Raw genomic sequence first — 20,150 nt, 5'->3', positions numbered from 1 at the left:
TGATGAGCACTGAATAATGTATAGAATTGTTGAATCATTATATTATACACCTGAAATAAAGATAACACTGTACATTAATTATACTCCAATAAAAAAAATAAGCCCACTTGAAAAATGACCCAAACCAAGGCATATTGTTTTGAAATTTTACTACACCAAGGATGAAAAGAAGTTCCTAACAGTTTCCAGAGAGAGAAAAAAAGGAGGAGCCATATACCAAAAATTTGGAATTTGGCATTTTGATACCATCACATATCTCAATAGCAACCTAGAAAGCTAGAAGACAGTGAAGCAATACCTTCAAAATCTAAAGAACAATTTCCAACCTAAGATTTTATACCTTATCAATCCATCAATCAAATGTGAAAGTAATAAAGAAAATTTCAAGGTCTCAAGAAATGTACCTCAGGAAACTCCTGGAAGATATGCTTCACTAACACAAGAGAGTAAATAGGAAAAAGGAATAAGTGGTATCCAACACAAAAGGGGCTGAAGAGAGTTCTTGGTATGCTGGCAAAGGGACTCTCAGGACCAGAGCTAGGTAGAAGGCCTAGAGAGCACTGATCATTAGCTAAAGGTCAGAAGGCCCAGGAAAGAAAAATGGAACTGATTGATTACTTGGCAGTTTTCATACAGTGGAAAGTTAAACAATAGGGCATTTTACAGAGGTTTTAGGTAGGTAGAGTCTTGAATGTTAAAAAAAAAATTGTACAGCAAACTTTAGCTCAGCAGTGAACAGTATATACACAAAGCAATAATAATAAAAACATTGCATAAACACTTAACTAAAAATTGGAGTTAATATTTTTTTAAGTTTATTATTTTTGGGGGGAGAGTGAGAGAGATAGAGAGAGAGAGGGAGAGAGAGAGAGAGAGAGAGAGAGAGAGAATGAGCTGGAGAGAGGTGGGGGGGGGGGGGACAGAGGATCTGAAGTGGGCCCTGCACTGACAGCAGCGAGCCCCGTGCAGGGCTCCAACCCACGAACTGCGAGATGATGACCTGAGCCTAAGTTGGACGCTCAGCTGACTGAGCCACCCAGGTGCCCCAAATTGGGGATAATATTAAGAGAATGGTAAAAGGGAAAAAAGGTGTAAATGTAAAAAAATAAAACCAAACAGAAAAGAACCTCATCTCCCATAAAAAAAAATCAATAAATAAGGCCTAATATTTATAAATCAAGAGATAGCAATGTACATTTGTTATATGGAAAAAGAGATAGATTTCAGGAAAGAACACCAGTGAGTTGAGAAGCATGGGCTTCGGTTGCCAGACGTTCATTCAGGGGTAGAAGAGTATATAGAACAAGGGAACTTCTGTTATTACTGTACCTGCTTTTTAGTATTATTTGAATTTTAAAACCAATTATCTTAATGTAATTGCACAAAAGTTTTGAAAGAGGAGGAACATGGGTGCACAGTTGAGACCAAACCTGCTTACGTATAAAATATCTGGTTAAGAATCCTTTGAGAAGAGAAGGTGCAGAGCCTAATTGGGCTGGGAGAATTTAGAGATCATCCAGTTCAGCCTTCTCATTTTACAGATAGAGAAGTTGAGGAATGTAGCAAGTCAGTGCGAGAACTGGACTGGAGTCCAGTCTGTGACTTCTTGTTCACTCCCCACATCTCAGAAAGGAGCAAATGGGAACATCGAGAACTACAACAAAGTTTGGTGTCAGTTTGAGTTTAAATCATGGCTTCATCACTTGTGACCTTAGACCAGGTTTCACTAGCGAGGTGGCCTTAGACATGCTATTGAAAATGGAGATAAGAGCTACTTAACGTATTAAATTAAGAAAATAATTAAATGATTACATCAAGAAAATAATCAATGTGAAGATTTTGCCATCTAACAAATACTGAATACATGCTAATTCTGTATGGTTTTATAATTTCACAAGATTGTAGGACCAATGAAATTAATAAAATGAACGGGAATGTATTTGTAAAGAGTAGTTATCTAGGATGGACACCCCGAAATGTCTGAGTTAGTGTTCTTAATTTGTTGTGTGACCTGGAATAAACTTATTCCCTTTATTTATTTACCCTTTCTTGGCCTTTCTCATCTTAAAATAGTACCTACTTAGTTATTTGTGCACCCATGTTCACAGCAACACTATTCCCAGTAACCAAGAGTTGGAAGTAAGTCAAATGTCCATAGACAGGTGAATGGACAAACAATGTGATAAATACATATATCCAGCCTTAAAAAAGAAGGAAATCCTGTCCTGCTACAGCATGGATGAACCTTGAGGATGTTATGCTGAGTGAAATAAGCCAGTTACAAAAAGACAAATACTGTATGATTTCTCTTATACGAGGAATGTAAGGTAGTCACATGCGTAGAAATAGAAAGTAGACTGGTGGTTCCCAGGGGCTGATGGGAGGAGGCAAAGGGAAGTTGTTCAATAGTATGGAATTTCAGTTTTACAAGATGAAAAAGTTTTGGAGATCTGATTCACCACAATGTGTATATTTAAAAATGGTTAAGATGGGAGGCGCCTGGGTGGCTGAGTCGATTAAGCATCCGACCTTGGCTCAGATCATGATCGCGGTTCATGGGTTAGAGCCCAGCATCGGGCTCTGTGCTGACAGCTCAGAGCCTAAAGCCTGCCTCAGATTCTGCATCTCCCTCTATCTCGGTCCCTCCCCCACTCGCACTTTGTCTCTCTTTCTCTCAAAAATAAATGAACATTAAAAAATGGTTAAGATGGTAAATCTTATGTGTTTTTTACGACAATAAAAAAGATACATAAAATAGTTGTTCTACTTCATAGTGTTGTTGTGTTAAACAACTAAATACATGGAAAGCACTTAACATAGCACCTTCCTCAATAAGTGTTAAATTTTATATTATTGATGTTAATATCACTCCCTATTTCATGAAAATGCCACTTGCTCTTTCCTCTGTGCCTGTGACTTCTTTGCTTTCTAAACTCCTTTCTATCCTATAAGGCCCTCCTCAAATCCCATCTCCTCCAGGACACCCTTCCTAAATTTTCCCTATCTGAATATCCCCTGTCCCTCCTTTGATTTTTATTTGTGCTTTTTTAATGGCGCTTAACTTAATCTATCTTGTATTAGACAGATTTGTGTACTGTTTGTGTTTTACTCTTCTTTGTATCCCCTGTGAATCACAATGTTAGAGACATAAAATAACCAGAACTTTATGAGTTGTTTCAACCTGTATGATTCCCAGATTGAGTTGATTAATGTAATAAATAGTTTGGATCCAGTTGTTACTATCGCCAGAGCATAGAAAAGAGATCATATTTCTGATCTTTGTATTCCCAGCCACTACCATGATAACAGTATATACAAAATGCCCAGTAATTGTTGAATGAATGAAAGAATGATGAATGAATGAATTGTGCGATTTCTATAACTGCAAGTAATAATTATAGGCCTTTAATGATTAATAACAAAGAATAGCAAACTAGTCAACAAAATCACTTTTCCTTCGTGTTGCTGTAGAAACTCTCTACATCAGCTGTCTCATGGTTTTTTTGCAGTGTATTTCTTTTAATAATTAGGATTGAAATAAGATGCAAAAATTGAAATGGTTAATGTGAATCTTAAGGCTTAAAATTTATAGGTTTTTATCTGCATTCATTTTCCATTTTTCTTGTAAAAATTTACCACAAATATGGCAGGTTAAAATAACACAAATTTGGTGTGCCTGAGTGGCCCAGTCAGTTAAGCATCCAACTCTTGATTTCCGTTCAAGTCATAATCTCACAGTTCGTGAGTTCAAGCTCTGTGTCTTCTGCACTGACAGCATAGAACCAGCCTGGGATTCTCTCTCTCCCTCTTTCTCTGCCCTTCCCCTGCTTGTACGTGTGCTCTCTCTCTCTCTCTCTCTCTCAAAATAAATAAGCTTAACATAAAATAACACAAATTCCTTATCTTAGAGTTCTATAGGTCAGAAATCCAGTTGGGTTCAACTGGTTTCTCCAGTCCAGGTGTCATTAGGTCAAAGTCAGCTGTTAGCTTGGTTTGGCTCTTATCTGAAGGCTCTAAGGCAGATTATTCAGGTTGTTTGTAGAATTTAGTTCCATGCTGTTGAGGGATTAAGGTTCCTGCTCCCTTGCTGGCTCCGCCAGAATTCATTCTTAGGTTCTAGAGCTAGCTGTGAAAACAAGCAATTGTGGTTGAAGTCATTCTCATGCTTCAGATCTCTTTAACTTTTCCTCGTGTCTCAGCTCTCTTCCCACCTGAGAAAGTTCTCCACTTTTAAGGCCTCATGTGATTCTATTGAGCCCACCCATGTAAATCCAGAAAAATCTTGGCATTTAAGGTTCTTAATCTTAATTACATCTGCAAGCACTCCTTTTTGCCATGTTGACAGGTTGCAGGTATTAGCATGTGGACATCCTTGGAGGCTAATTCCACCTACTACACCATCCCGTCTCTTCTTCGCCCTTAAAGTTTGTATAGTGATGTCGTTTCTCCTGTAGAATTTCCCACAATTTGTATTTTGTTGATCATATCCTGCTGGTGTTGTTTCACATAGTAGCCTGTTCCCTGTATTGCCTAGAAATTAGATTTAGATTGTAAAGACATAATCAGATCAGGTTTACTTTGGGGTAAGACTACAGCATAGGTGGTAGTGGGTTCTATCTGTAGACACTTGTCTGGTTTTTCTCTTGGACAGTGTTAGCAGTGTTCGAGATCATCAACCCCTAGCCCTATTATTTCAGCAAGGATTTCAAAATGGTGACATTCTTCTAATTTTATCATTCCATCTTCATTTACTTGATTAACTGTTTGGTTATAGGAAAGGCTGGGTAAAACTAGGTTCTTCCCCTGTATTTTCTGGTTTTCAAAGTGAGTTGGTTATCTACCAAAAGTGACCAGGTTTTTGTTTTGTTTTTTTTTCAGTATGATTACTAACTCATCAATTTCATGTTTGAAATACTTCAATCCATTGCAGTTATCATTCTCACTGATGCTCAAATATTCCCATATTTGTTCGATGGGAGCCCCTTGAGGTTGGCTCCTGAGTCCTTTTGATAGGACTTCAATAGAATTTGATAGTGTCTGTGCTTTCAGTATAACAAGACATCCCAGCTCATCTTGTGCATTTCCTGCCTCCTATCCAGCAGCAACTATTTCTCCACGAAGATTCACATTCCTTTAAAGGAACATGGTATTTAGAGTACCACAATTTAGGTACTGGGGATAGTCATTGCTATTGGTTTGGTCTTTGTTTCCAGGCTTTACTGTGGTCTGAGCTAGGCAATTAAAAAAAAAAATCATTGTGGTTTCATACTGACACATCCAACTTAAAGTCAGGACTATGGGATTTTAACTTAGCCTCATTTATCTATCTCCTATCTTTTTCTTCTTTCTCCTAGGCTTAAAAAAACTTTTTGTTGGGACGCCTGGGTGGCTCAGTCAGTTGAGCGTCCGACTTCGGCTCAGGTCATGATCTCACAGCTCGTGAGTTCGAGCCCTGCATCAGGCTCTGTGCTGACAGCTCAGAGCCTGGAGCCTGTTTCCGATTCTGTGTCTCCCTCTCTCTCTGCCCCTCCCCTGTTCATGCTCTGTCTCTCTCTATCTCAAAAATAAACGTTAAAAAAAAAAATTAAAAAAGCTTTTTGTTGTTTCGTAATGACATCAGCAGATGTCTTATTTGTTTTGTCTCACAATATACACGTTTGAGTTCTAAGACAAAAATACAACCACCAATGATGATTACTGAAAATAGTTCAAGAATTTTTTGACATTATTTTTCATCTAATAATATCTACCATGGCCATGTAGAGAAATATTTTTCATTCCTTTTTAGAGCTGCAGAGTAAGCTACCAGTCCTCTGTCAATGGAAAATTGGCTTGTTTCCATTTTGTTGTTATTTCCAATGTTGCCTCAATGAATAAGTCTTTTTATGTTTTGGCCAGTGTATCCCTTGAACAGATTTTTAGAAGCGAGATCACAAATTACACACGTAATTTTGCTGGATATTGCTAAATTCCTCCTCCAAGGGATTTTGACATTTTTGTGTTCCCACCATCATTGTATGACAGTGTTTTCCTATATACCCTGGCCCATAGACTGTCATCAAATTTTAGAATTTTTGCTACTCTAATAGGTGATAAGTGTTATCTTAATGTAGTTTAAATACTTATTTCTCTTATTTTGAGCAATATTGAATAGCTTTGGTTTAAGACATATTTGCATATTTCTGAATTGTCCAAATCTCTTGTCCATTTTACTATCAGATTATTGTTCTTTATTTTCAGAAGCTTCCTACGTATTAGGGATAGTAACCCTTTGTTTATGCTATAAGTTGCCAATTTTTTTCTCATTTTCTCATTTGTCTTTTTATATGTGGTTTTTGGTGTGGGGTTTTTTTTTGTGCCATTTAATTTTTTTTTTCATTTTTGCCTTGTCAAAGGTAAAATTTCCCACTCCCCTAGGTTATAGAGGAATTCACTCATGGTTATCGTTGTCTTGCATTTTAAATCTCCAGACCATTTGGAATGTACTAGGTATGGTGAGAGGAAAGGATCTAATTTTATTTTTCATATGGCTATAGGGTTGACCCACTATCACTTATTAAAAAGTCCATCTTTGGGGTGTCAGGCTGGCTCAGTCAGTGGAACATGTGACTCTTGACCTGAGGGTTCTAAATTCTAGCCCCACATTGGGTGTAGAGATTACTCAAAAATAAAACGTAAAATAAATTAAGTAAATAAAAAGTCCATCTTTTCCCCAGTAATCTGAAGTGCCACCTTTGTTTTATGCTAAATGTATTTTATACAAATATTCATGTTCAAATTGTTACATCGATCTATATCTCTCTTTATTATTTGCCTGTTATTTCTGACCTGCATTTGATAACAATGGAAATTAGGAGCATATGAAGCCATAAAACCTTTTAGGACTAACATCTATTAAGTAAATAGTTCTTAGATTTTTTTTTTAATGTTTATTTATTTTGAAAGAGAGAGACAGACAAAGCGTGAGCAGGGGAGGGGCAGAGAGAGGAGACACAGAATCTAAAGCAGACTCCAGGCTCTGAGTGGTCAGCATGGAGCCCAATGCAGGGCTTGAACTCACAAACCATGAGATCATGACCTGAGCTGAGGTCAGATGCTTAACCAACTGAGCCACCCAGGCACCCCAATAGTTTGTAGGTTTAGTTGCTTTGTTTAAATGGGGGAAAGCAATTCATTCGTTTGTGTGTAGCAAAGAAAATGTGAACCTAAATAAAGAGAGATTCATAAAAGCAAATTGTCTAAACTTTTCTTAAGAGACTTAAGAGGGTTTTGTCAGGAAAGCAGCCTGATGTAATTAATGCCTGAGTTCAATCTCTGGGGTCAGGATCCTGCCCCTCAGGACCTGCTTTGTTGTGGGCATGTTCTTAATTTCTCTGAGCCTTGGTTTCCTTACTTCAGAAACGGAAATAATAAAATCTTTGAGGGTTGTCGTGAGCACAGAAGGATCTGCGTGCCATCACCCAGCCTAGTGCCCCCACATAAAGGGCATTCAGGGAGTGTTGTTTCTCTTTTCTTTCCCTTCAGGGGAAAATACGTCTATAATTTTTATGGTGAGGTTTTCTCTGGCTACTCATGAAAATAAGAACCGGTCTTATTTTTACTCTGCAAAACTGATTAAATAAAAGGGGTAGATGAGAAATCAAGGTTCTTTACTTCCAATACCTCTGTAATTGCTGCCTTCACTGGACAGCAGCCTTCCCAGGCTCTACTTTCAGAGTGAAACAGGAAAGGTGGATTGACAACAACCACAGGGATTTCTGACTTCTAAACTAATGTAAGCCTGGAGGGAGGGGAGATTCCAGAGAAGGAGTGAGAACAGAGATCTGGCTTTTCTCTTCTCAATACAACATTGCTTTTGGTTTTCCAGTTCAAGAGAGGAATCTGGCTTATGATACAATTTCCAGAAAATCTCCTCTTCATCTTGAAAGCCCCTACCTACCCTGAAGTTGAGAGATCTGTCTTTAGAAAATATAATTATAATCCAATACAGTTTGGTTCTGTCCAGAGTGAGATGGATATCTGAGAATTTTTCTGACAAAATGCTTTATTTTTTAAGATCCCCATATCAGATTTTCTTTCATAAAGTCCTATTTTGCTTTATTTAGCTTAATTTCACAAATGTCTATTTTAGATTGTGATACAATATAGATATATTTAAGGAGTTTGTTTGGAAAACATTTCAAAATCATTTTTGAAGTTTTTTAAATGAATTATTGAAGCCCTAATCAGACTTTAATTCATAATTTTATTCCTTTCTTTTAAAATAAACCCATTTAAAGTAGTTTTATGCATTCATCAATGTTAAGAACTGTTATATGAATATGAAAAGGCACTACTAAAAATAATTTGATCAGTTTTCACACAATATTGTTAGATTATATTCATGCAGCATTTGAGTGTTTTCAAATACATTTTTATTTAATTTTTGCGACAGCATTGTTATATGTCAATATTGTTAACATAGCTTATTTATACTGAAGCCCAAAGAGTTATATTTTAAATGGCCCAGGATTTCCCAGACAACTACAGTTTGAGACTAGAAATTCAGATTTCAACCTAGTGTTCTTGCCACAGTGCTACAACCAAACTAAGTTCATAATTAGCAAAAGCATTAGGTTTAGACATGCACACATATTAAAGTTTCCATAGTTAACATAATGGCAGGTTTTCCATTGAATGAATCTTGTACTTCATTTGCAATATTCCATTTGTAACCTTGCTTAGTTTTCTTGCTTAGTTTTCTTATGGATATTAACTAGTCCTTTGGTATGTCCAAATGAGAACTATTTAAAATATTATGGAATAAGATTCTGGTAACTTGAAACTCTCAGAGGATCAGTCCTCACAAAAAGTTAAAAAAAAAAAAAAAAGGTGGGGGTGGGTGGGTCCTGGGTGGCTCAGTGGGTTAAGGCTCCGAGGATTTCTCAGTCTGTGAGTTGGAGCCCTGCCACAGATTCTGTGCGGACAGCTCAGAGCCTGGAGCCTGCTTTATAGTGTGTGTCTCTCTCTGCCCCTCTCCTGCTTATGCTCTGTTTCTCTCTCTCTCAAAAAGATAAATAAGTAAAAACATTAAAGAATTTTTTTAAACAAAGTTAAAAAAAAAAAAAAAAAGAAGGCACAATATAGCCCTGTTGGTCAAGAAAGAACTTAGTCCCTGTGTCCGGTTTTGTTTTCCAGGTGGCATTGCATGCTTGTGGAGTGGCAACAGACATGGTGATTGAGCACTGCATCAAAACGCGGGCTGCCTTTGTCACATGCCCTTGCTGTTACGGTTTCATTCAGAACACCTCAAAGTTTAATTTTCCAAAAAGGTGAATTTTAGTGTTCTACCTAAGGCACCAACGTGGGGAATAAAGTAACATACAAAACTCATTCGATACGAAGCTGCAGTGAAATTTCAGTTTTGAGCTCATTTCGTCTTTCCCCAAAGGCAGGTATTATTTATAAATTATATAGGGAAAAGACGATCTCCTCTGTGGCTTCTCCTTGACTTTTCTCTGGATCCGGCTCCAGAGAACGCATTTAGAAGCAAGTCTAAGGGTGAGCCGACTAGGAGTCTGATGGCTTCGGCACTTCTCGTCACCTGCGAGAGGCAGTAGGTGTAGTGGTTGAGTGCGTAGGACCTGGAAGTCTTCTGCCTGGGTGCAAAAATCGGCTCCTCAGACTTTTACACGTTGTTTCACCTCAGGCAATTTTTCTTCAACTCTTTTTGCTTACGTTTTCTATCTACAAAATGGAGGTCATAACAGCAATGTCCTCACGGTTTATGTAAGAATTGAATGATCTATGTGTAAAGCACTTAGAAGCAGCATAGAGTAAGCATTCAATAAAATGTGAGCTGTTGCCAGTTACAGTAGCAGCAATAGTATTTATTTATTTATTTGTTTATTTGTTTATTTATTTATTTATTTATTTATATTTAAATCCAAGTTAGATAACATACAGTATACTCTGAGCTTCAGGAGTAGAACCCAGTGATTCATTTCTTACCTCTGACACCCAGTGCTCATCTCAATAAGTGCCCTCCTTAGTGTCCATTTAACCCATCCCCCCTATTTTATTTTTTTAAGCTAATGTCTTTACTTATTTTGAGAGAGAGCTAGAGCAAGCAGGGGAGGGGCAGAAAGTGAGGGAGACAGAGGATCCGAAGTGGGCTCTGTGCTGACAACAGAGAGCCACATGAGGGGCTCCAACTCATAATCCATGAGATCATGACCTGAGCTGAAGTCAGACACTTCACTGACTGAGTCACCCAGGTGCCCCTGAGCATTTTTAAGATAGAATAGATTAAATACATTCGTTTTGAAAATTCTATCCCATAATGTGTCAAAAAAAAAAAAAAAACCTTCTTGATCATTTGCATGATTACTTTTAAGAAATATTGGAAAATTTCCATCAGAATTTATACTTATAGGCTCTGAGTAAAGTAACAAAGTACAAAAAAATAGCTTTCTTTTACTTTTTGAATTTTTTTCTGTATTTCATTATTTTGTTGTTTACCACAATTTGCTACTAGTTGAGAGAAAACCAAAGAATTTTGGAAAAGCAAATAATAAAATATAACTTAAGGTTTATGCAATAGCTGAAATGTCTCTTTATTCTGAACCTATACAGATAAAATGTTTGTTTTACAACCCATCAAGAAATCTGTAAGTCTAGCACTATAAAGATTCTTAAGAATGCTAGTTTGAGTTATTCAGCCTGCGGTTTCACTTAATTGATTTTAAAATCTTACTTTAGTGTCCATCAACGTTTTCATATCTCTGTAAATTTATTGATACTTTCTCCTTTTGTCATTGGAAAACTACTCCTCGGCCATTATCCCCCTCCCCTAATCACCCCAAGGTCAGGTACCAGGCAAGTAGGGACAGCCCTGATCTCCAAAGCCACTGACGTTATTCAAGCTTGCCAGTCCTAAGCTTGCCCATCCTGCCTTGCCATCCCTTCCTGTGGAATCCCCTGATAAAGGCTCCTGCCCACATTTTATCCCACTCCCTCTGCCTTCTAACCAGCCTGGTACTTTCCCATGTGGCCCTGTGTGGGATACCTTCTCCTCTGGGGAACTGTGAGGAAAAAACTATCTTTCCCATGGCAATCATCCCCTCATCTGTTGGCTTCAGCACCCCTGAATAGCAGTAAACCGTACGTTTTAAAGCACCTGGATCTGGGGCGCCTAGATGGCTCAGTCAGTTAAGCATCTGACTTCACCTCAGGTCGTGATCTCATGGTTTGTGAGTTCAAGCCCCACATCCAGCTCTCTGTGCTGCCTGCTTCAGGCCCTCTGTCTCCCTCTCCCTCTCTCTCTGCCCCTCCCCAGCTTGTGCAAGTGGGCACACATGCTCACTTGTGCGCGTGTGCTCTCCTTCTCTCTCAAAATAAATAAACATTAAAAAAAAAAGAAAACACCTGGATCTGTGTGCACCCATGTGGGAAAGAGAAAAACAAAGTGGTTGTGTGTCTCTAATAGTCTAAACAATCTTTGAAAAGTTCTTTAAAATTAATAACATACTGATAGCATGCCTTTGGCTTTTCTTAAAGACATTTCAAACTGGTATAGTTTTTAGTTTAGGATAGCATTATGTACTCCTCAGATAAAATATGTATTTTTGTTTATATTTTCTTCTATGTAGAAATATAGATGATTCTATTCCTAATCTTTGGTTTCTCTACTATTTAAAATAATGACTCTTTTTTCTTTTCTATTTCAGTGAACAATTCAAGAAAACTTTATCGTACAAGGTAACCTCAAAAATTTCTAGATGTCTTTCTAATATACTTTTTATTCCTTCTTTATGTTTTTCCTCTCTCAAATTTCTAATGGGATATGTAATCTATAGTTACCTTAGAATTACTCATTAACATCTAATACGGTGTCGGGGTGGGGGGGTTGCTTTCTTTTGGGGTGGCTTTTTTTTGTTTTGCAAATCAAGATTAATGTCCAAATAGGTGGCAAGATTCGTGAAGGGTCTGAGAGTTTACCCTGCAAGCTAACATGTTAGCCTGCCACAGTTTCATGGATGCTGGCAGATAGGAGACTTCTGAGTCAGAAACACAGAGTAGCAGCCAGACTATCATCATTTTTGCATTGACCTCCTGAGACCCAGTTCCCACTGGGCAGCACAAAAAGGGCCCAGTGACACCCTCACACACAGTGAGTTGCATTACAGGAGAGGAAAACTGAGCTTAGAAAGCCAGATGTCTTAAGATTTAATCTTTAAGCCTTTTGCTCCAGAGGGAGACAGTATGTAGTTTCCAAAGCTGCTCCCTATATAAACATCTTTGAGAAGAGGATCTAGAACACAGGAAAATTTTTCTGTAAAAGGTCAGATAGTTATAAATATTTTGGGTTTTGTCGGCCACTTAATAATCTCCCACCAATTATACTTTGTCCTGGTCATTGTTGTTGCTTTTGTTGTTGGTGGTTTACAATCCTTTAAAATTGTAAAGACCATTTTTAAGTTGAAAGCCATACCAGAAGAGGTCATAGGCTGGATTTGGCCTGCGGGCCACCATTTGCCACCCCCTGGTCTGGAACCAAGGGCACGAAGAAGGCATGAAGAAACACAAGAGACCCATGGAGAATTGTCTCTCAACAGTAGTCAGAACATTACATAGTTTTGAGTCACCACTCTGAGCAAAACAGTTTTCCAGCTTTCTAAATATCACTGGCTAACTAATTGGTCCATAACATGGCATGATGCAATACAAGAAATGGGGATGAAATTTGCCAGAAATACATAAATAATCCTATTAGAACTTGATAAATTACTTTAGATTCTTAGTTCACTTCTTGCACATGTGTAAAAATATATAGTCTCATTTTGTGTGCCAGCACGCATCTTTCAAGATTTTTCCTTCTCCATCCAACAGTGAAGTAGTGAGGGACTACTTGTACCACCTTGGCACATTTATCTCCTTCACCTCTGTCTCCCACCCTCTCCTTTCCCCTCCCACCCCCACATCTGAGCATACACAGATACCTATGGAGGGGAGAGGATCTTGAGTGTTCATGCTTTCATCCAGAACCAGACTTTTCTGGTCTTTCCCTATTGGATTTAAAGTTTGTATGTCTTAGGGAACTATAGGGTTTTGAGGGACACATTAGGACCCCAGGAACTTTATTTTCATAAGACTCAACACCTTACCTTTCTCTTACAAGGCCCTGCCAGCCTGCCAGTAAAATAGACAATGAGTTGAAAAATAAACACAAATTAGGTCCCCGTTTTTAATCCATCTTTGAGGGATGATAGCTAAAAGCAAACTGAGAGGATGTGTGGAAAAAACCTAGGGCAGTGAAGACACAAGGTGCCACAGTCTCGCTGGCTAGAAAAGAATACAAAATTTCTAAATAATAGAGACAGGGCACCCAGTCTCTTCCAGAGAACAGAAAACTCAATAGTACCTAGTTCATCTTTGTCTCCCCTTTCTCCCACACCCCCAAAAGCCACTTGGCTACCAGCCCTTTTGAGGGTCTCAGGTATAAAAGCTCTGGAGAGAAGTCTCAGCTTCTTGGATACTGTGGCAAGATGGTACCTCAGTATTTCTTGACTTAACCATGATGGGTGGCCTGCCAGCCAGAATTAAATGCAGGTAGTGCCCATATATATTGAGAGTCACTCTGGCCGCGTTTTTCTCTACAGTTCAGTTCACCAGCAAACCTTTACTGACTTCCTACTATGTGCTGTCCCCTTTCAGAGTTTAACTTCTATTGGGGAGAACACATACACAAATAATTCCAGTAAAATCTGGTGATGCTTATAAGGACAAGAGAAACAAACCCCATCTGAGATGATTGCCTCACCATTAAATGACTTTCAATTTTCAAATGCCATCAAGACAAAGGGCATGCTTTTTCTTGCCTTTTCTTCAAATTACATCATTCTAAATCCTTCTTGTGCCCCTTTGTTGATGCCAGTTCATGGTTGCTTGATAAAAGTTATTCACTTGAACCAGTTTATTAGTGTCCTACCCATTGGCCAAGAAATTTTATAGTGAGCATTACAGTGTTTTTTTTAATAATGCATAAAATTTGAGACAGAGGTAACCCCTCAAAAAGACCTAACATCACACAGTCACTTCAATTACCTTATTAAAAAATGGAGGCCTCGATTGAATGTACAAAAGACTAAGGGAACAAAGAGGGATCGGAGTTCAACCATTTGCTAAGTTGACAGGTGAGATCATTTACACCCTTGGAAACTGCAGCTGTTCTGAATGAACAGTTGTCATGGGACATTGAAGTCATCACCACTCCTCCTGATCACTCACCTGTGGCTGCTTGCAGATTTCATAGTGCCTTACAGACTCATCAGCTCTCTGTCGCTATACAGCCTTGTTCTTTTTTGCGTTAAGGTAGTCTTTCCTAAAATTAAACAGAACAACTCTTTCTCCCACTCTCTCAAGTCATTGTTATAGTTGGCCTGAAACCCGAAATCGATACAGCCCCAGAAGCCTTTGGGAGTGACAGGAGACAGAGTGAGCCAGCCTCCTCTCCTCCAAAGGGACAAAGGAAGAATCTAGAAAAGCGTAGGAGTAGCCAGCACTTTGCTGGGTATCCCAGAGAACTACAGAAACCACAGACAGTGATGATCTTCTACAGTATGTTAGTAGGAAGAAAAACCACTGAGACTGTCTTCTTGGAGCCACTAACCCGAACCCCAACCCTAACCCTAACCCTAGCCCCACGTTCCTGAGATTCAATTTTATTACAGGAAAAATACAAGTGAATTTTAGGTCTTTTAGTTTAACACATGATAATCACAAATTGTAACTATATTTGAGCTAAGAGCAACTAGTGAAATGGCCCTGAGGATTTTCCTTGCACCTGTTCCTAAGAACTGCATCTGAGGAACAGTCTGCTTGAAGGGAAAAAGTTACTGACTGCCATTTTCTGAAAATGTGTTTCTTTTAGAAGTATCATGTATGCAGTACTTTATTCAATTAAAAATGAGTGGTTTTTATAATTTTCACAATTTTGAAGCAGAAAAATAAAATAGACTCACATCCGATTGCTTTATCTTTTAGGAACACATGATTCTGTGCAGATTTGCGGATCAGACAGCTGTCCAGCTTCCAGCCCAGCGAAGGCTCATAGGTATGTGTTTTCACAGAGCAGCTGGTAAGTAGATTATATACAACATGCCTAGGAATGAATGGATTGGCTCTATATGGGGAAAACTGGTCCATTTATCAACAAGGAACTAAAGTTTGTTTTTCCCAGAAAAGGCAATCCATATTGAAAAGAGCTTTGTAACTGTAAGAGTATTTTATCCCATTTTTGTTAACATTAATACTTTTAAATTCATTTTCAATATTTGTACATTGTGTAGAATTATGTTCTTACTGTTATGAACAAACTGAAGGATCTGTCAAAAGCCACAGAGGAAAATAATAAAGATGGGAAAATCAACTACGCATGCCAAAATTAATGCATTAAAAAATATGTAAGCAAGGATGATAACGTTTTCTTTCTTGGTAAATGTATACTTGTGTATTATTAATCATACACCAGTTTATTTGACATCTGTAATAGTAAGCATTACCTTGGAATTGGAAGACCTACAATAACATTTCAAGTTTAAATAATGAATTTAAAGTCTTATCCAAGACTTTGCTTTAGAAAAAGAAATCGCATTTAGATGGATAACAGCGACTAACAGTGCACATTTAAGCATTGAGCTAAATGCCCTTACCCATCATCTCAGTAAATTCTAATGAAAATACTTATGGGATATGTACTTTTATTTAGACTTTACAGATGAAGGAACTAGTACAAAAGCCTGTCCAGGATCCTTTACCCAGTAGATGATGGAGCCACACTATGAACCCAAATTATTTGATTCCAGACATGAAGCTCCTATCCACTTTTGCAATGCCCCCCAGTTGTGGAGTCACATCACTGGAAGGCTGGATTCCAAAATTAGGGCTTGAGATGATTGAGTGGAGTCAAAAATAAAGCCCCACATTGAAGGCCATCATAGTATATTGGAAAACAGATGGCTATTTCTCTGAGCACCAAATGTGGTAATTAGCTTACATCCAGGGACTGTATTGTATGAGAAGTAGTTATCTTTAAACTCTAAAGTCAAAGTCAGCATAGCAAGATACACACAATGAGAGAGGCATTTGAGACCTGAGGCTGAAGGAAGAAGTGATTTCTTTCTCTTTCTCACACTCTGGAGCATAAACATATGGAAAAATCTCTTCCTCTTTCCTGCATGCAACCTCTGTCCGTTTCCCACTCTTTTTCTCCTCCTCCGCTCCCTATTCCCAACACTTTGAGTTCATCGAGTGTACATTTGAATGTTCAGGGAGCGCTGGAAGGGAAGTTGCTGGAGTTGAACAGGAGCAGTAGCATCTGGCATAATCACTGGCATGAGGGGAGGGAAAGTCAGGTTCAAAGTCATAGACTCCATCAAACTTCAGCCTCTGTACTTTGCACGGGCCATACTTTTGTTCTATGAACATTTTAGGAGGCTTCCCAGGCCCCAAAAGGTAGACTACCGACAACTGAGTTTCAGTTGTAAAGATACCTCAACATGTGAAAACATGAGATTCTTCTACGTAATAGAAAAGGAAAAATTAACTGGACTGGGATCCAAGCCAAGGATAAATGAACTGCAGTGTAAGTCCAGGGTGGGTACTGAAGGAATGCAGGGCATCTATTCTGACAGAGAATGTTTCATTTTAAACTTAAGAGTAGATGGGCGTGGGGGGAACCTTTACAGATGTCTTAAAGGACAAACAGTATTTTAAGAGAAATGTCAGCCACACGGATGTTGATGAACAGAGGGTGATTTCACCTGAATGGAATTCAAGACATCTCTCTTTATATCATTTCATTTCTAACATAGCTCATCCTTTTTGGCATAGGGGCTTTTAAGGAAAAAGTACAAAATAAATATTTTAAACCTGAGTGTCTTGTTGCCAATTCTTACCTACACATTTCACCTTCCACTGTTTTTCTGTCTTCCATAGACAGGGTTCTTCTGTCTTCCATAGAACTTCTCTGTTTCAGTTATCTGGCTTCACTTCTGAAGCTGTGTAAGTCTAGCAGTTTCTGCAGACATTCAAGTAAATTATTTAAAAGTAATGTTCAGTCATTATTATAATTAGGAGGGAAAATGGAATGAAGTTCTGCATAGTCAGTAACTTTTTGGAGGATGAAGTTCATATATTGAATTTAGAGGAATTGAAAGAATAAAAGTAAACCATAGCTTTGAATATATTCAACTTCAAATCATTTTTATTTCCAGACCTACCTTTAACATAGAAATTAGCATTGGCCAAAGGAACACAAATTAGCTGCTTTGCCTGCCAGGCAGGTTTTCTTTTTTGTTTTCCAAAGATTACACAGAAAATTGAATACCACTATTTTACAGGGATGCAGGAGTTCTGAAAATTGATTATATTACACTCAACCTGAAATAACCAACACACTAAGAATTTTCGCAAATATTTTCCATTTCTCATTTTCCTTGTCCTAAAAATTCCAGGTTCAAATGTAGTATGTCTTTCAGATGTCTCATTGTTAGCATGATACTGCAAATATTATTAAAGATAGATGTTAGTTTTCCTTAATATTACAGGTAATATATTTTCATAGGGAATGCAGAGACCAGGTCTTTAAGTGTACTTTTAACCAAAGTGGGAAATAGGATCTGTAGTCTATATTTAGATTTATTTATGAATACATATTAAAAAGTGAGCATTCTCTAAACCATTAGCAGACACAAATCTGTGAAATGTCATATGTGATTGTCTTGCATCCATACCGATCAAGAATGAAGTTGAAAGAGACCAAATGGGGCTTGGGAACAAATAGCATTCCCCATGTACTTGTGGATTTTATCACTGTGTAGACAAACTGAAATTGCACTGTTTGATATAGAGTGTCTCATGATACCATTTCTCTGTATTTCAGGAAAACAGTGCATGTGCCTGGTGGATCTGGATCGAGCAAGAGCTGCAGAAGAACGTGGTTACTCCGTTCAAGTAATATCCATGGAGCCGGAGAGCTGCTCTCCCAAAAATAACATGATCGTGGGAGTCCCCATTTAGGAGATATTCCCATTTGATGTTTTGCCATCCGTTTTCATGATGAAAGCCCAGTGGCATTTAGGAGGTTCTTGGCATAACTAGAAAACAGCATTAGCCATCTTGAACTTATTGTGCTCAGGAAGGAGAGCAGCAGGAAAATCATGGAAGAAAGGCTGCCTGCAAAGCATCACAAATGCTCTTGTAATGTATGATTAAAGGACCGCTGGTTTTCATAGTGAGAATCCCCTGAAGTCCCAGCTGCCAACAGAATAATACTCGGTAGTGGAGGTTCCATCCCTAGAATAACAATTTCCTTCTCAGCTCACAGCTTTTCTGATCTTGCCAATGTGATGTTCAATTCAAAACAATGAATCGAAGCCTTTATAATCATTGCAGCCTTTGTAACCATTTAGATATTCAAATGGAGGCCACAACTATACTCAGTGGGGTTTGCTGGTTGGCTGGTTGTATTTTTAACAACTGGTCTTTTTCTATAATTTTAAAAAATATCTCATCAGGCAATTACAGTATGGTTAACTTTTTAAGCTAGGGTGAGTTGGATTTGTATCTCATTTCATACACTTCCTTGGATATATTTCCCATAAATTACCAAATGAGATCATCACTGGTTCAAACATTTTATATGAAGATATAAAATAATTGCAGCAAATTTCCCATTATGGAAACATGTAACTTGGACATAAATTCTAACTAATCAGTGAACACATTGATCGTTTCAAATTTATAAATAATTATTGAGGATCCATTATTTTCAAGACCTGGCCTACATTCTTCTAAGGGTACAAAGATGAGTTGCAAGAAACATGATGCCTTGTCGATGGAATAATCACGGAAAAGAAAAATTAACGAATTAGTTAAGTTCTGTATATCATAATATAATGTATGGTCACAAGATTTGTTTTCCAGGTATCATATCTTTTAGTTACGTTATTTTGGTAAGACGTATTGAATATAGATTGGAGGTGGGAGGAGGGCAGAATTTGGAAGCTTATTTGAGTATTTCTCCCTTCTCACATTCTCCTATTCCACTAGCCAAAGTTTTGAAAGACAGATGGCATGTCCTTTCTCACATGCTGTTAATTATTTAACTTTTACATGTCCTAGGTTATTCCATCTGAGATGAGATTTATTTCATTGATTTTGATGTTTTCAACCCCTGTATGACACATACCAAAAGGAAAAAGAACTCTAACAAACAACTCTTTCCTCAGTGTGGGCTAAAATGTAGGAATAATTTATTCAGAGGAGGGAGGGATGAATTCTTGTTTTCTGAGATAAAATTTAAGAAAAGAGTTAATCATCAGCCCTGAGTATTTTAGTCATTTTTACCTATAGACACACCATGCTCTTTTATCCTGCGCTTTCTTTTTTAAATGAAGTTATAATTTACAGACAATAAAATAATAGATTTTAAGTGTCTAGTTTGAGAAGTTTTAACAAACTGCCATGCAACTGCCACCAGAAATAAGATATAGAGTATTTCCACCAGCCCAGAAAGCTCTCTGACATCCCTTTCTGTTCAGTTTCACCTACCCCACAGACAACCTCTTTCTGATTTCTATCACCCTCTATTTTTTCTGTCTATTTTCATCTTTCATATAAATTAAATCATTTAGTATGTAGTCTTTTGTGTCTGGCTGCTTTTGCCCAACATGGTATTTTTTGGGAAATACCCACATTGTTATGTATATCAATAGTTTCTTCTTATTCTTAAGTAATACTCTATTATATAAATTTATCAGAATGTATTTATTCATTCTCCTATTGGTATTTATTTGGATTATTTTCACTTTGAAAATATTACAAATAAGGCCTATGAATATTTTTGTACAAGTCTTTTTGTGGACATATGTTTTCATTTCTCTTGGATAAATACCTAGTAGTAGAATTGCTGTGTCATTAAATAAATGAGTGCCAATTGCCAAACAATTTTCCAAAGTGGTTGTACCATTTTATATTCCCACCAGCAATGTATAAAAATTCTAGTTCCCCACATCCTCATAACATTTGATATTTCAGTCTTTTTTACTTTAACCATTCTAGTGGACATAAAATAGTATCTCATTGTGGTTTTAATTTTCATTTCTCAG

General features: G+C 37.7%; 1 protein-coding gene across 1 annotated transcript in view; it reads left to right on the top strand.

Annotated features, from left to right (window-relative positions):
• GSTCD (glutathione S-transferase C-terminal domain containing) overlaps window positions 1–19,825 on the top strand; it is a 131,435-nt gene extending 111,610 nt beyond the window's left edge. The window contains exons 9-12 of the mRNA XM_030313314.1: window positions 9,178–9,311; window positions 11,709–11,739; window positions 15,025–15,094; window positions 17,924–19,825. Coding sequence (XP_030169174.1) covers window positions 9,178–9,311; window positions 11,709–11,739; window positions 15,025–15,094; window positions 17,924–18,060 — 372 coding nt within the window. The 3' untranslated portion in view covers window positions 18,061–19,825. The remainder of the gene's footprint in view (window positions 1–9,177; window positions 9,312–11,708; window positions 11,740–15,024; window positions 15,095–17,923) is intronic.
• The last annotated feature ends 325 nt before the right edge of the window (window positions 19,826–20,150 follow it).

This window comes from Lynx canadensis, chromosome B1 (genome assembly GCF_007474595.2).
Source record: "Lynx canadensis isolate LIC74 chromosome B1, mLynCan4.pri.v2, whole genome shotgun sequence".
NCBI classification, from domain to species: Eukaryota; Metazoa; Chordata; class Mammalia; order Carnivora; family Felidae; genus Lynx; species Lynx canadensis.
This window is presented reverse-complemented; position numbering and strand designations above follow the sequence as displayed.